General features: G+C 35.9%; 2 protein-coding genes across 5 annotated transcripts in view; one reads left to right on the forward strand and one right to left on the reverse strand.

The window, feature by feature from the left end:
• Positions 1–13167, forward strand: part of ADK (adenosine kinase) — a 533995-nt gene that overhangs the window by 438178 nt on the left and 82650 nt on the right. For all 4 annotated transcript variants that reach the window (XM_070470873.1, XM_070470876.1, XM_070470874.1 and 1 more), the window contains one exon: positions 1791–1905. In XM_070470873.1, coding sequence (XP_070326974.1) covers positions 1791–1905 — 115 coding nt within the window. The remainder of the gene's footprint in view (positions 1–1790; positions 1906–13167) is intronic.
• Positions 9452–10068, reverse strand: LOC139035927 (adenylate kinase isoenzyme 6). Its single transcript, XM_070469861.1, has one exon. It carries the CDS (start codon positions 10057–10059, stop codon positions 9541–9543), a length of 519 nt encoding a protein of 172 aa, XP_070325962.1. The 5' UTR covers positions 10060–10068; the 3' UTR covers positions 9452–9540.

Here is a 13167-nt window from a genome sequence, read left to right on the forward strand (position 1 = left end):
AAATTGCTATTTCTGAAATTGCTATTCCTCAGGAATCATGGTGTTAGGTTTAGGAGAAGCTTAGATTCATATATCGTCCAGAATTTCTTAGGTATTTTGGACTAAATAGCATACGAATATTTCATTAAACATTGTCATACCTTTAAAAGCATCATGGTTTCTGATGTTGTCTGTAGCCAATGTGACTTGTCTGCTTTGCTTACCTAAATTTTTCTGTCCTATATATCCTAATTAATTTCTTTTATTAGATATATTTCCACTCTGGTATATATTTCTCTCTCCATAGCTTTTTTAAACTTTGCACAGTGATAGAGGAAGCTGCCAACAAACTCTAGACCATGGACAATTTTAGCAGCCCTCTGAATTCAAACATGGATTTTTAAATTATCTAAAATTGTTGAGGACTTCCCTGGTGGTACAGTGGATAAGAATCTGCCTGCCAATGCAGGAGACACAGGTCCAATACCTGGTCCTAGAAGATGCCACAAGCCAAGTAACAGCTAAGCCTGTTCACTGCAACTGCTGAGTCTGCGTGCTGTAACTACTAGGCCCACGTGCCACAACTGCTGAGCCTACCTGCCACAAGTACTGAAGCCTGCAAAATCTAGGCCCATGAGCCACAAGTACTGAAGCCTGCAAGCTCTAGGCCCATGAGCCACAAGTACTGAAGCCTGCAAGCTCTAGGCCCATGAGCCACAAGTACTGAAGCCTGCAAGCTCTAGGCCCATGAGCCACAAGTACTGAAGCCTGAAAGCTCTAGGCCCATGAGCCACAACTACTGAAGCCTGCAAGCTCTAGGCCCATGAGCCACAACTACTGAAGCCTGCAAGCTCTAGGCCCATGAGCCACAACTACTGAAGCCACGTGCCTAGAGCCTGCGCTCCACAACAAGAGAAGCCACCACAGTGAGAAGTCTGCACACCACAACTAGAGGATAGCCCCTGCTTATTGCAACTAGAGAAAGCATGCATGCAGCAATGAAGACGCAGCATAACCAAAAAAATAAATTAGTTTTTTCAAAAACTAATGAAAATACATTTTTCAATCCAAAAAAGTTGAAAACATGATTCTAAAAATCTAACCCATAGCTCAAGAATCAGATTTCAAGACAGGACATTTATGATATAAAACTTTGCAGCCTATTGTGATCATGAAAAACAGCATGAGGGTTTCTAGAACTAATTTGTACTTTTTTAAACTTTATCTTTAAAAAATCTAAGTCTCTAGAAAATGGTTAGCATCGCTTTCATTTTAGTTCTTTGAAAAACTTATTATATTAACTGCATTATTTCCAGAATCAGCATAATTATGCTCTCTGTAAGCCTCTAAAATAATTCAGTAATACTCTTTTTTACAAATCTCTCATTAATTGGAAATTTGAAAACTGGCTTTTGTTGATATTAAAGAATTATCATTAATTAAAAATATGATAATAGTTAGGTTTGAATCATTACCTTTCAGAAATGCATAATAAAGCATTTTACATGTGGCATTATATAGTATTTGAGATTTCCTTAAGAATAATATGAAATAAGAATAATATGAAAGGTAGGTAGATAAATAGAAATAAGATGCATCATAAATTTCAAATCATTGCAGCTTGATGATAGGTTCCTTGAAGATTGTTGTACTATTCTGTTTACTTCTGTATGTACCTAAACTGTTTATGTAATAACTCTATGATCAAGTCTCTCTTATTTTGAGCATGATAAACTAAATCCTTAATGTACTGTAAAATTTTAGTTTATTGTATTGGTTATGAGCATATTTTTCCTCCTTTCTATTGATAGACTGAAGACATTAAAGAAATAGCCAGAAAGGCACAGGCTCTGCCAAAAGTCAACTCAAAGAGGCAGCGAATCGTGATTTTCACCCAAGGGAGAGAGGACACCATACTGGCTACAGGTACATGGGGAAGCTGTGGGAAAAACCCAGTATTATAGAGATTAATCATTATTTTAAAATTTTGTATACTTTCTATTATAAATTACTCAAAACAGTGTACATTTTTCTTTTTAAGCTCTCCTTCATGCACTTTACTTACTGTCACCCCCACTCCAACTCCCGCTGCTGGCATCCACCAATCTGTTCTCTGTATCTGTGACTTTGAGTTTTTTGTTATTATTTTTTTAATTCTACATGTAAGTGAGATCATACAGTATTTGTCTGATTTATTTTGCTTAGTGTAGAGTACTGAAGTTTTTTTTTTTTTAGTACTGAAGTTTTATCCCTATTATTTCAAATGGTAGCATTTCCTTTTTTGTGGCTAAATAATATTTCACCATGTGTGTGTGCACATGTGTGAGCTGATGTATATGTACATTATTTTTATCCATTCTGAAGTCTGTCCATTCTAAGTGTCTATCAGTGGACACATAGATTTTTTCCGTGTGTTGGCTATTGTAAATAATACTGCAGCGAAAATGGGGGTGCAGATATCTCTTTGGGTTAGAGTTCTTGTTTCCTTCGTGACTCAGAAGTAGAACTGCTGAATCTTACGGTAATTCTACTTATTTTTGAAGAGCCTCCATACTGTTTGTCATAGCAGCTGCACCAATTTACATTCCTACCAACAGTACAAAAAGGTACCTTTTTATCCACATTCTTGCCAACAGGTATTTTCTATCTTTATGATAATTTAGCCATTCTAACAGGTATGAGATGATACCTCATTATAATTTTGATTTGTATTTTCCTGATGAGTAGTTATTTTTGTACCTTTTTCATGTACTTATTGGCCACCTGTTGTCTTCTTTTGAAAAAATGTATATTCAGATCCTCTGTCCCTTTTTAAATTGGATTATTTGCTCTTTTACTGTTGAGTTGTATGAGTTCTTTATATATTTTGAATGTTAAACCCTTATCAGGTATATGACTTGCAAATATTTTCTCCTGTTCTGTTGGTTGTGTTTTATTTTGTTAATAGTTGCCTTTGCTATACAGGAGTTTTTTTAGTTTTAACTCTCACTTGTTATTGTTATTTTAGCCTTTGCTTTTGGTGTCAAATCCAAAAATTCATCATCAAGACCAATGTCAAGGACTTACCCCCTTTGTTTCCCTCTAAGAGTTGTTTGATTTCAAGTCTTAGCTTCCAGTCTTTCATTCACCTTAAAGTGATGCTTATGTATGTTGTAAGATGGTGGTCCAGTCTCATTCCTTTGCCTATGGCTCTCTGGTTTTCCCAATACCGCTTATTGTGAAGAAACTGTCCTTTCCCTATTGTGTCCTCTTGGCTCTTCTGTCATAAATGAATTGACCACATATGTGTGTGTTATTTCTGGGCTCTCTGTTCTGTTCTGTTGACAAATGTGTTTGTTTTATTCTGCAGTGCTATACTCTACCTTTGTAATATCATTTGAAATCAGGAAGTGTGATGCCTCTAGCCTCATTCCTTCTCTCAAGATTGCTTTGGCTATTCAGGGCAGTTTTTGGTCCCCTGCAAATTTTAGGACTGTTTGTTCTATATCTGTAAAAATGTACCTTTTATTGTTTATTTTAATATATACACATATCTTCTCCCAGTAAAAAAAGTTTCAAGAACTTATATTTATTAAAATTCAGTTAAGTGAATCCACTTTGACTTGTTTGTTTTGAAATTTTGGAGATATTGTCAGTCTAGAAATGTCTTTCCTGAAAATAAATAAATAAATAAATTTTACTTACCAAGTACCATGCTTGGATAAAATAAATTTATCTGATTATGAGCAAGTAGAATTCAGAAGTAAGTTACTTTCTTATTTTTAAACTTCAAGGAAATCTCACTTCTGTGTTTACTCCGCCATCTATTTTATAACTGTCATAGGAGTTTCATCTAATAAATAAAGCATTTATTCATTGAAATGAGTAATATTGTCACTATGATGCTGCCTACTGTTAAAGCCAAAATAAAAAAACCTTTAAATATTCTCTGAATCATTAGGATTAAAGCCAATCAGCTCATTAATCACTGTCATAAACAATAGCAATTATTACTTTTGTGTTTATTCAGTACTCTGCAGAACACTGAAATTTAAAATAGCCTTAAAGATCTAGCTGAGAAATAAAATTGGTACACATCAAAATGTGAATACATGCATTAAAAGTCACTTACGTCGTGTCCGACTCTCTGCGACCCCGTGGCCTATATAGCCCACCAGGCTCCTCTGTCCATGAGTTACTTCAGGCAAGAATACTGGAGTGGGTTGCCATTTCCTTCTGCAGGGGATCTTCCCAACCCAGGGAAGAAACCCATGTCTCTTACGTCTCTTGCATTGGCGGGTGGCTTCTTTTCCACTAGCGCCACATGGAAAACTCAACGAATACAACAAAGTATAATTATATTTCTTAATTATTGGTACAGACTATATGGGAGATATAGAAGGAGATCAGTAAATCTTGAAGAAAGATGCTATAGAGAATATGTAATAGGTTTTTTGTTGAAGTAAATATATAAGCCTGAAATAGGTAAAAGAAGAAACTATTGTCAAATTGTGGGAAGAAGGAACCCTACAGTTAATTTATTTCAACTTTCTTATTTTAGAACTGTCAAGATCAAGATTGAGAAGTTTACTTAAAATTATGTTTCAAAGTTAATTCAGCGAGTGGTAAATAGTGAAGTGGGATGATAAATGAGATTTGTCATGAGTTAATAATTGTGGAAGCTGGGTGATGGATATATGGGGGATGGTTATTATGTTATTACTTCCACCTCTACATATGTTTTAAAATCTCCATAATTAAAAGTGAATGAAACAGAAAGAAAAGTAAAAAAAATATTTTTTCAGACAAAATTCAGAGATATTAAGGACCTTTCCTAAGATACATTGATATCCTTGCTAAGTGTTGAGTTTTAGGAGGAACTTAAAGAAAGGAGGGCCGTCCAGTCAAAGAAGATCATGTAGGCAAAGGCACCAGGTAGTATATAATTTTTAATTGTGGTAACAGGAAAAGCCAAGTTGTAAATGTGTACAAGGGAGAAAAGGGTCATGAAAAGATAGCCCTGCGTTAATAATAACTACCTGGATTGCTGTCTTCCTATACCATGTAGCCTCTTCCTGTCAGCACTGATCTCTTTGGAAAAGTGAAAAACATGCAGATTTTTTTATCTTACAGGAACTGGTATACTGCTTTCAGATTCAAAACATGCAATTTGTTGCTCTTTATGGAGACATTTATTTTAAGGCTTTATATATTCCAGATCTACATATTGTACAAGTGTCTTCCTCATTGTGAATTTGCACAATTTTCCCAAAATTGAAACCTTTAAAATTAGCCTCCCCTTCCTGTGACTGAATTTCCTTGTCAACTCATTTTGTTTTTTATTAAATCTATTAAACCATGCTTAGGGATGCTTACCAGCAGGAATTTATTTGAGGAAAGACAGTGGCTAATCTTTGCTGTTCCTACTCTATGAAAATGAACTTAAATTAGAGGATGCACTATATCTGCAATGCATGATAAATACAAGATGGATAGAGAATCTGTTCAGTGGTGTCAGCTACAAAAGCAAACATGATAAATGTTAATGCAGTTTTGAGCCCTGGGATAAGCTATTCAATGCAGAAGCATAGCTGAATCTCTTTGCTGTGTTGTTATTCATGGCAGCCAAATAAATGTCAATAATAAAAGAGAATTAAAGATTTTCATTTCCGAGAGGCAATCCTCTAATACGGCTTGATCTTTCATTTCATTTGTAATTCGTTCTCATGTCAGGATGCAATCATTCGCCAGGCTCTGGGTGTCATGTTAAGTCATTTAATAATGATTAAGAACATAAAAATGCTTGGCCTGTGGGGCAATTCACAGAAGAGATGCCAATTTGTTATTGTTTTTCCTCCTTCCCTCTTGAATATGGATCAGCTTTTTCCCACCTCGTAGCATTAAACTAATGGAAGATGGGGGAAAAAAGTATCCCTTAATTTACTATAAGTGACATTCCAGAATGGCACAAAGCAGTGCTAACACACTTATGAAAACACTAATTAGGAATCATTGTTCCTTAAACCTTGCGCTGTAGAGTACTTTTAAAATGATCATTGCTAAGTTTGTGGCATTTAGCAATAATGTAACAAAATTAGTTTCCTTGGTATTTAATTCTGGAGACCTTTCTCCTTTTGAGATAGAGTCTAGATAAACTGTTTTCTCTTATATTGTAAATATATATTTTTTGAATTCCTCTTTCATAAATTGCTTGTGAATCTAAAGACTTTTACCCTTACTCCTTTTTTTTTTGGTCACTTCTGTTTCATTTGGGAATCCATCCTGTATCCTTCCAGCCCAGAGGTTTTGTCACATACTAATCATTGGTTCATTGCTTGCAGGCTAATTGAGTTCTGCGCTTTTGGGGGAGTGAAGGGATTGGAGAGGGACTGGAAAGTAATGAGTAAGAGACTAGGGATGAAGGCAGAAAGAAAAGAAAAGTTGATTCTATCCATTTTGATCCTTTTAATAAATGTTGAATGAACCTGTTGGTAACATGGGAGTCAGGTTAGGGAAATCATTTCTGTGTCTATAAACTTTAGAAAAACTAAGACTGAAGATTACCTACCGCAAAACAGCTGCTAATAAGGTCTTCAAATATTAACATCTTACTAAAATAAGGATTGCAGTGGAAAAAAAAGATTTTCTACATACACATGTATAAATATATACATATATGCACATATATACATATTTATATCTTTGTAGCAAGTTTGTTTTTCCAAGTTTCTGTACTAAATATATCACTGAAAATTGGAAGAAGCAATAGGACTTTTGTTCTGAATTGAAAATAACACATTTTACACAGTAGCTGTTATGAGACAATGAAATAGGTACACTGAAGAATAAACTGTAGACTTTTGTGAATACTTCCAGAGTGCTTTCTGACCTGTTTGAATTATAATTGTGCCCTAAAAGAGAAAAACAGACTTGGTCAGAGTTTCTTAATTGGAAAACTGGTGCTGTTATATTAGAATCACCTAGTGGGCTTTTGGTAAATATTGCCCTCCCTTCATAAAAACACCTTCCCCTCAACCTGATACATCCCTATGAGGAGTTAGAATATATATCCTCAAGAAGATGTGTAAGAATGGAGGTGATAGAGTCTGGGGGAAGAGAAGTGCAAGGTTGTGAATTTGTTGAAAAAACTCCCTAAGTTGATAATGTGTCTGCACTTGGTCACTCAGTCAAATCCGGCTCTTTGCAACCCCATGGGCTATAGCCTGCCAGGCTCCTCTGATGGTGGAATTCTCCAGACAAGAGTACTGGAATAGCCATTCCCTTCTCCATGGGACCTTCCCAACCCAGGAATCTTACCTAGATCTCCAGCATTGCAGACAGATTCTTTACTGTTTCAGCCACCAGGGAAGCCCCTTAGGTGATATAGCAATGCTACTATCCTCTTCTCTCACTTTGAGAGCCACTGGATTAAGTGATTTGATAACGTTGCTTCAAGTTCTATGATCCTGTGGGATAATGGAAACAAAATCTTCTAGCAGCTAAGCATCTAATGCTTCAATAAGTCAGGCCTTGTTGAGTCCTTCTCTTTCTCCATAAATCACAAAGTAACAAGGACTCATCCACAGTAAAAAACAATCTATATACATACTACTTTAAATTGTCTCCTGCCTCTAGGAAGTTTGTAATTTAAGATAGTCACATCATAGTGTCTTTTGTCATTTTCTTATGAGTAAATCGGGTTATTGAAGTTTTTTGTCTTCATGTTCTTGAGTCCTTAAACTTGTCACCCCATTTACTAGTTAAGTTTTCATGTTCTTTGAAAACACTCAGGGCTGTCTATTACTCTCTAAGAAAAGCTCAGTGTGATTTGCAGTTCGGGTAGGCATAAAGCATAGAAGGTGTGCAAAAGAAAATGCAAACTCTAAAGGAAAAACAATCTCAGCAGCTGAAAGAATAATGTCAGCACATCATCACAACTCCTACTGCTAGAAAATATTATTATAAATCACTTTGAAAATGTTCTCCACTACAGCCAAACCAATTTTAAATCTTGTTCTTATTGGCATAGGTACTGGTAATGACGTGGATGGAACAAATTAAGTAGCATTCTTTCAGAACATCTATGCATGGCTTTCTTAGGAAAACCTTCTTACCAGATGAGGTTTTATACAATGTTAATTTTTCTTAACTTTTAATGTAAAAAGGTAACTTCTTAACTCATGTTCCATTTTAAATGTTTTGTAACCACAAAAGACAAAGTCCTTTAATTATTCCAGAAGTTGAAAATAATCTAGAATGACATATGTGGAACTGTCCTGTTCCTGACAAAGTATTATCTTTGGGGCATGGTTTGTATGGTTTAGTGATCTCAGGCTTGTCAAGAAATGAGACTTCTTTCAACACCCACCTTTCTATCAAAGCTAGAAAGCAAAATGGAAGACAGCTTACCCTAGGCAAAGGTTAGCCTTATCATAGAATTTATTTTTGGAAGGACCTTTATTCAGATTTATTAAGGTATAGATTACATATGGTAGAATGCACATATATTTTACCAATTAACATGGAACAGCCACTGTAATCAAAATATAAAATATCTTGTATGGTTTGTTTTGAAATATAGTATGGATACACAGCTGGTTCAGATTTTCATTATGTTGGCACATCATACCTATGATTTTCATACCTATGCCAGTGACCATCAGATCAAGTAAAAGAACCCTTCTGGCACTTTAAAACCCACACCTTGTGCTCCCCTCATAATCATTACCCCCACCAAATTTACCCATTATTTTCACTTCTACTGCTAACAATTTGTTTTGCTTCTTTTTAAAATAGAATCACCCAATATATAGGCTTTTTATCCTGCTCTGTCCCACACTTTTTAAAGCACTACCTTCCTTTTTGACAACATGAGATGTTCAACTACTTCTTCATATAACCCCAGCTCTTTTTACTAGCAAATGTTTTTATTTTTTTATTTTTTTTCCACTTATTTTTATTAGTTGGAGGCTAATTACTTTACATCATTACAGTAGTTTTTGTCATACATTGAAATGAATTAGCCATGGATTTACATGTATTCCCCATCCCGGTCCCCCCTCCCACCTCCCTCTCCACCTGATCCCTCTGGGTCTTCCCAGTGCACCAGGCCCAAGCACTTGTCTCATGCACCCAACCTGGACTGGTGATCTGTTTCACCCTAGATAATATACATGTTTCAATGCTGTTCTCTTGAAACATCCCACCCTCGCCTTCTCCCAGAGTCCACAAGTCTGTTCTATACATCTGTGTCTCTTTTTCTGTTTTGCATATAGGGTTATCGTTACCATCTTTCTTTTTTTTTTTTTTTTTTATCTTTAACCTGTTTTTTATTTTAAGAGATCATCTTGATTTTCTCATGTAATAAACTTTTACAGTTTTAACTCTCAATCCTTAATAGTATTATTCATTATATTTGAGTTTAGCTTTCTCATAGAGAAAAAAACCCAAACATAAACCTTTATACTATCCACCTCCTAGTCTAACAGCACAATTTCAATAAGAAAGTTTTATTGATAACTGAATAATTTATGTGACATCAGCAGAGAGATATCAAGAGTGATTGTGCAGTGGCCATTCTTGTTAAGAACTGTGATCTTTGACCCACTGCTCAATCCATTTCAGTATCTGATTGATATTATCCTCTAGATCTTCTGGTTTATTGCTTGGCAGTTGATGCACTATTTCTTCCTTGTAGGATGCTAAGGCTTCTTCATGAAGAACTTGAAAAATTTCACACTGAACATTATCTTTTAGCTTCTTCTCATTATAACCCCTATTTTCAAGTCTTTTGTACAAAATACTGTTATCTGTTTTCAGCACAAATACTATATGAAACCAGCGTTCAGGGAAGAAATCACAGCCATGGTAATCAACAATAACTCCACCTTCACTCATCTGGTTTTCTAACTCATCAACTACTCTATCTTCATCTAAAATGGGACAGTCATACTCTTCATCATAGCCATCATATAACTGCCCTTCTCGAGCTAAATCACCCACATTAATGTATGTCAGTCCTGATCGTGATGCAAGTTCTTTGCCTAATGTAGTTTTTCCAACCCCTGGTGTACCGGTGAGCAGGATGTTCGGAAGCAACATGGTCCTCGCTGCGCTCGTTACCATCTTTCTAAATTCCGTATATATGTGTTAGTATACTGTAATGGTCTTTATCTTTCTGGCTTACTTCACTCTGTATAATGGGCTCCAGTTTCATCCATCTCATTAGAACTGGTTCAAATGAATTCTTTTTAATGGCTGAGTAATATTCCATGGTGTATATGTACCACAGCTTCCTCATCCATTCGTCTGCTGATGGGCATCTAGGTTGCTTCCATGACCTGGCTATTATAAACAGTGCTGCGATGAACATTGGGGTGCATGTGTCTCTTTCAGATCTGGTTTCCTTGGTGTGTATGCCCAGAAGTGGGATTGCTGGGTCATATGGCAGTTCTATTTCCAGCTTTTTAAGAAATCTCCACACTGTTTTCCATAGTGGCTGTACTAATTTGCATTCCCACCAACAGTGTAAGAGGGTTCCCTTTTCTCCACACCCTCTCCAGCATTTGTTGCTTGTAGACTTTTGGATAGCAGCCATCCTGATTGGCGTATAATGGTACCTCATTGTGGTTTTGATTTGCATTTCTCTGATAATGAGTGATGTTGAGCATCTTTTCATGTGTTTGTTAGCCATCTGTATGTCTTCCTTGGAGAAATGTCTGTTTAGTTCTTTGGCCCATTTTTTGATTGGGTCATTTATTTTTCTGGAATTGAGCTGGAGGAGTTGCTTGTATATTTTTGAGATTAATCCTTTGTTGCTTCGTTTAGCAAATGTTTTTAGAAACACAAATCTGGTACCAGATATGCTCATTGCTACTTCAGAATCATTGCTTCTAGACCCTCTTACAACTAGATTGGCAGTATATGTATATTTAAAAAACCCATGACTCCATACCTGTTTATATTTATTTCTCTATCCGTGTATATATTTAAATTCCATGAGTTCAGACTGATAACCTTTGATTCCAGTCCAACAATAAAGTTCTTTCTGACCTTCTTCCTTTGCTTATTTATAACTTCTTACTCTGATATTGAAAGTTCTGGTTTCGTTATATAAGCTATACTTACTGTTTGTTTCTTCCTAAAGTAGTTTTTGGGCTTCCCTGGTGGTGCAGTGGTAAGAAGTCTGCCTGCCAATATAGGAGATACATATTCAATCCTTGGGTGGGGAAGAGCCTCTAGGGCTGGAAATGAAAACCCACTCTAGTATTCTTGTCTGGGAAATCCTATAGAGAGAGGACCCTAGCAGGCTACAGTCCATGGGGTGGCAAAACAGTTGAACACAACTTAGCAACTCAGCAACAAAGTAGTTTTTAATTGCTTTCCCAAACCCTTGTGTGAAACACATTTCCTTGACATACAGTGTTAGTTTACAGTTTTTTTTGTCTTTGACCCTACAGTATCTAGTCAGTTCAGTTCAGTCGTATCCAACTCTTTGTGACCCCATGGACTGTAGCATGCCAGGCTTTCCTGTCCATCCCCAACTCCCGGAGTTTGTTCAAACCATGTCAGTTGAGTCAGTGGTGCCATCCAACCATCTCATCCTCTGTCATCCCTTCTCCTGCCCTCAGTCTTTCCCAGCATCATGGTCTTTTCCAGTGAGTCAGCTCTTTGCTTCAGGTGACCAAAATTTAGGAGTTTCAGGTTCAGCATCAATCCTTCCATTGAATATTCAGGACTGATTTTCTTTAGGATTGACTGGTTTGATCTCCCTGCAGTCAAGATGCTGTTATCCAAAAGTAACTTTAAGTTAGTTCTTTTTATTCTATCCACTTCAGTATGGTTACATTATTCATTTGTAATACAGTTATATTTGTTAGAGTTTGTATTCTACTTTGGTCTCCTTTCATATCTGGGTTTTTTTTTTTAATTGAAGGGTAATTGTTTTTTAAATAAGTAAAAAATTTACTCTTTATATCTCATGTTCTCTGTGTTTTGACAAATGCATATGTTTATGTAACCACTACCATAGTTACAATTCAGAATTTTCCAAACTGATAGTACCAATTTATATAGAATGACTTTTTTCCCCCACATTTTCACCAGCATTTGATACTATCCATCTTTTTAGTTTTATCATTCTGGTGAGTATGTACTAGTATCTCATTGTGCTTTTAATTGAAATTTTCCTGTTGTAATGAGGTGGGACACATTTTCATCTGCTTATTAGCATTTGAATATCTAGTTTTGTAAAGTTCTTGTTGAAGTTTTTGTGCTTATTTGATTGTCTTATTGGTTATAATTCTTACAGTCAGCATGTAAGTCTTTGGTTAGAAGAGCCTTTAATTTTATTTATTTACTGTAAAATTCTATTTTGTATTCTTATTTCCTGTAGCATACACAATGTATGTAAATATCAAATCATTTTATTGTGCACCTGAAACTAATGTAACGTTTTGTTTTTAATTTTTAATGGATTATAGCTGATGAACATTGTCATGTTAGTTTCTGCTGTACAGTAAAGTGAATCAGTTATACATATACATATATCACTTTTTAAGATTCTTTTACCATAAAGGCCATTAGAGAGTATTGAATAGAGTTCAATTGCAGTAGGTCTTTATTAGTTATCTATTTTATATATATGTAGTGTGTTATACAGAGAAGGCAATGGCACCCCACTCCAGTACTCTTGTCTGGAAAATCCCATGGACGGAGGAGCCTGGGAGGCTGCAGTCCATGGGGTCGCTAAGAGTCGGACACGACTGAGTGACTTCCCTTTCACTTTTCACTTTCATGCATTGGAGAAGGAAATGGCAACCCACTCCAGTGTTCTTGCCTGGAGAATCCCAAGGATGGAGGAGCCTGGTGGGCTTCTGTCTATGGGGTCGCACAGAGTTGGACACAACTGAAGCGACTTAGCAGCAGCAGTGTGTTATATTAATCACAATTTCCTAATTTATCTTCCCCGCCCTTTCCCCTGGTAACCATAATTTTTGTTTCCTACATGGGTAATTGTATTTCTGTTTTGTAAATAAGTTCATTTGTACACTTTTTTATAGATCCTATGTGTAATCAATATCATATGATATTTGTCTTTCCTCTGACTTAACTTCATTCAGTATGACGATCTCTAGGTCCATCTGTGTTGCTGCAGATGGCATTATTTCATTCTTTTTTTATGAATACTCTGAGTAATATTCCTTATAC

The sequence above is a fragment of the Odocoileus virginianus genome, chromosome 7, assembly GCF_023699985.2.
Source record: "Odocoileus virginianus isolate 20LAN1187 ecotype Illinois chromosome 7, Ovbor_1.2, whole genome shotgun sequence".
NCBI classification, from domain to species: Eukaryota; Metazoa; Chordata; class Mammalia; order Artiodactyla; family Cervidae; genus Odocoileus; species Odocoileus virginianus.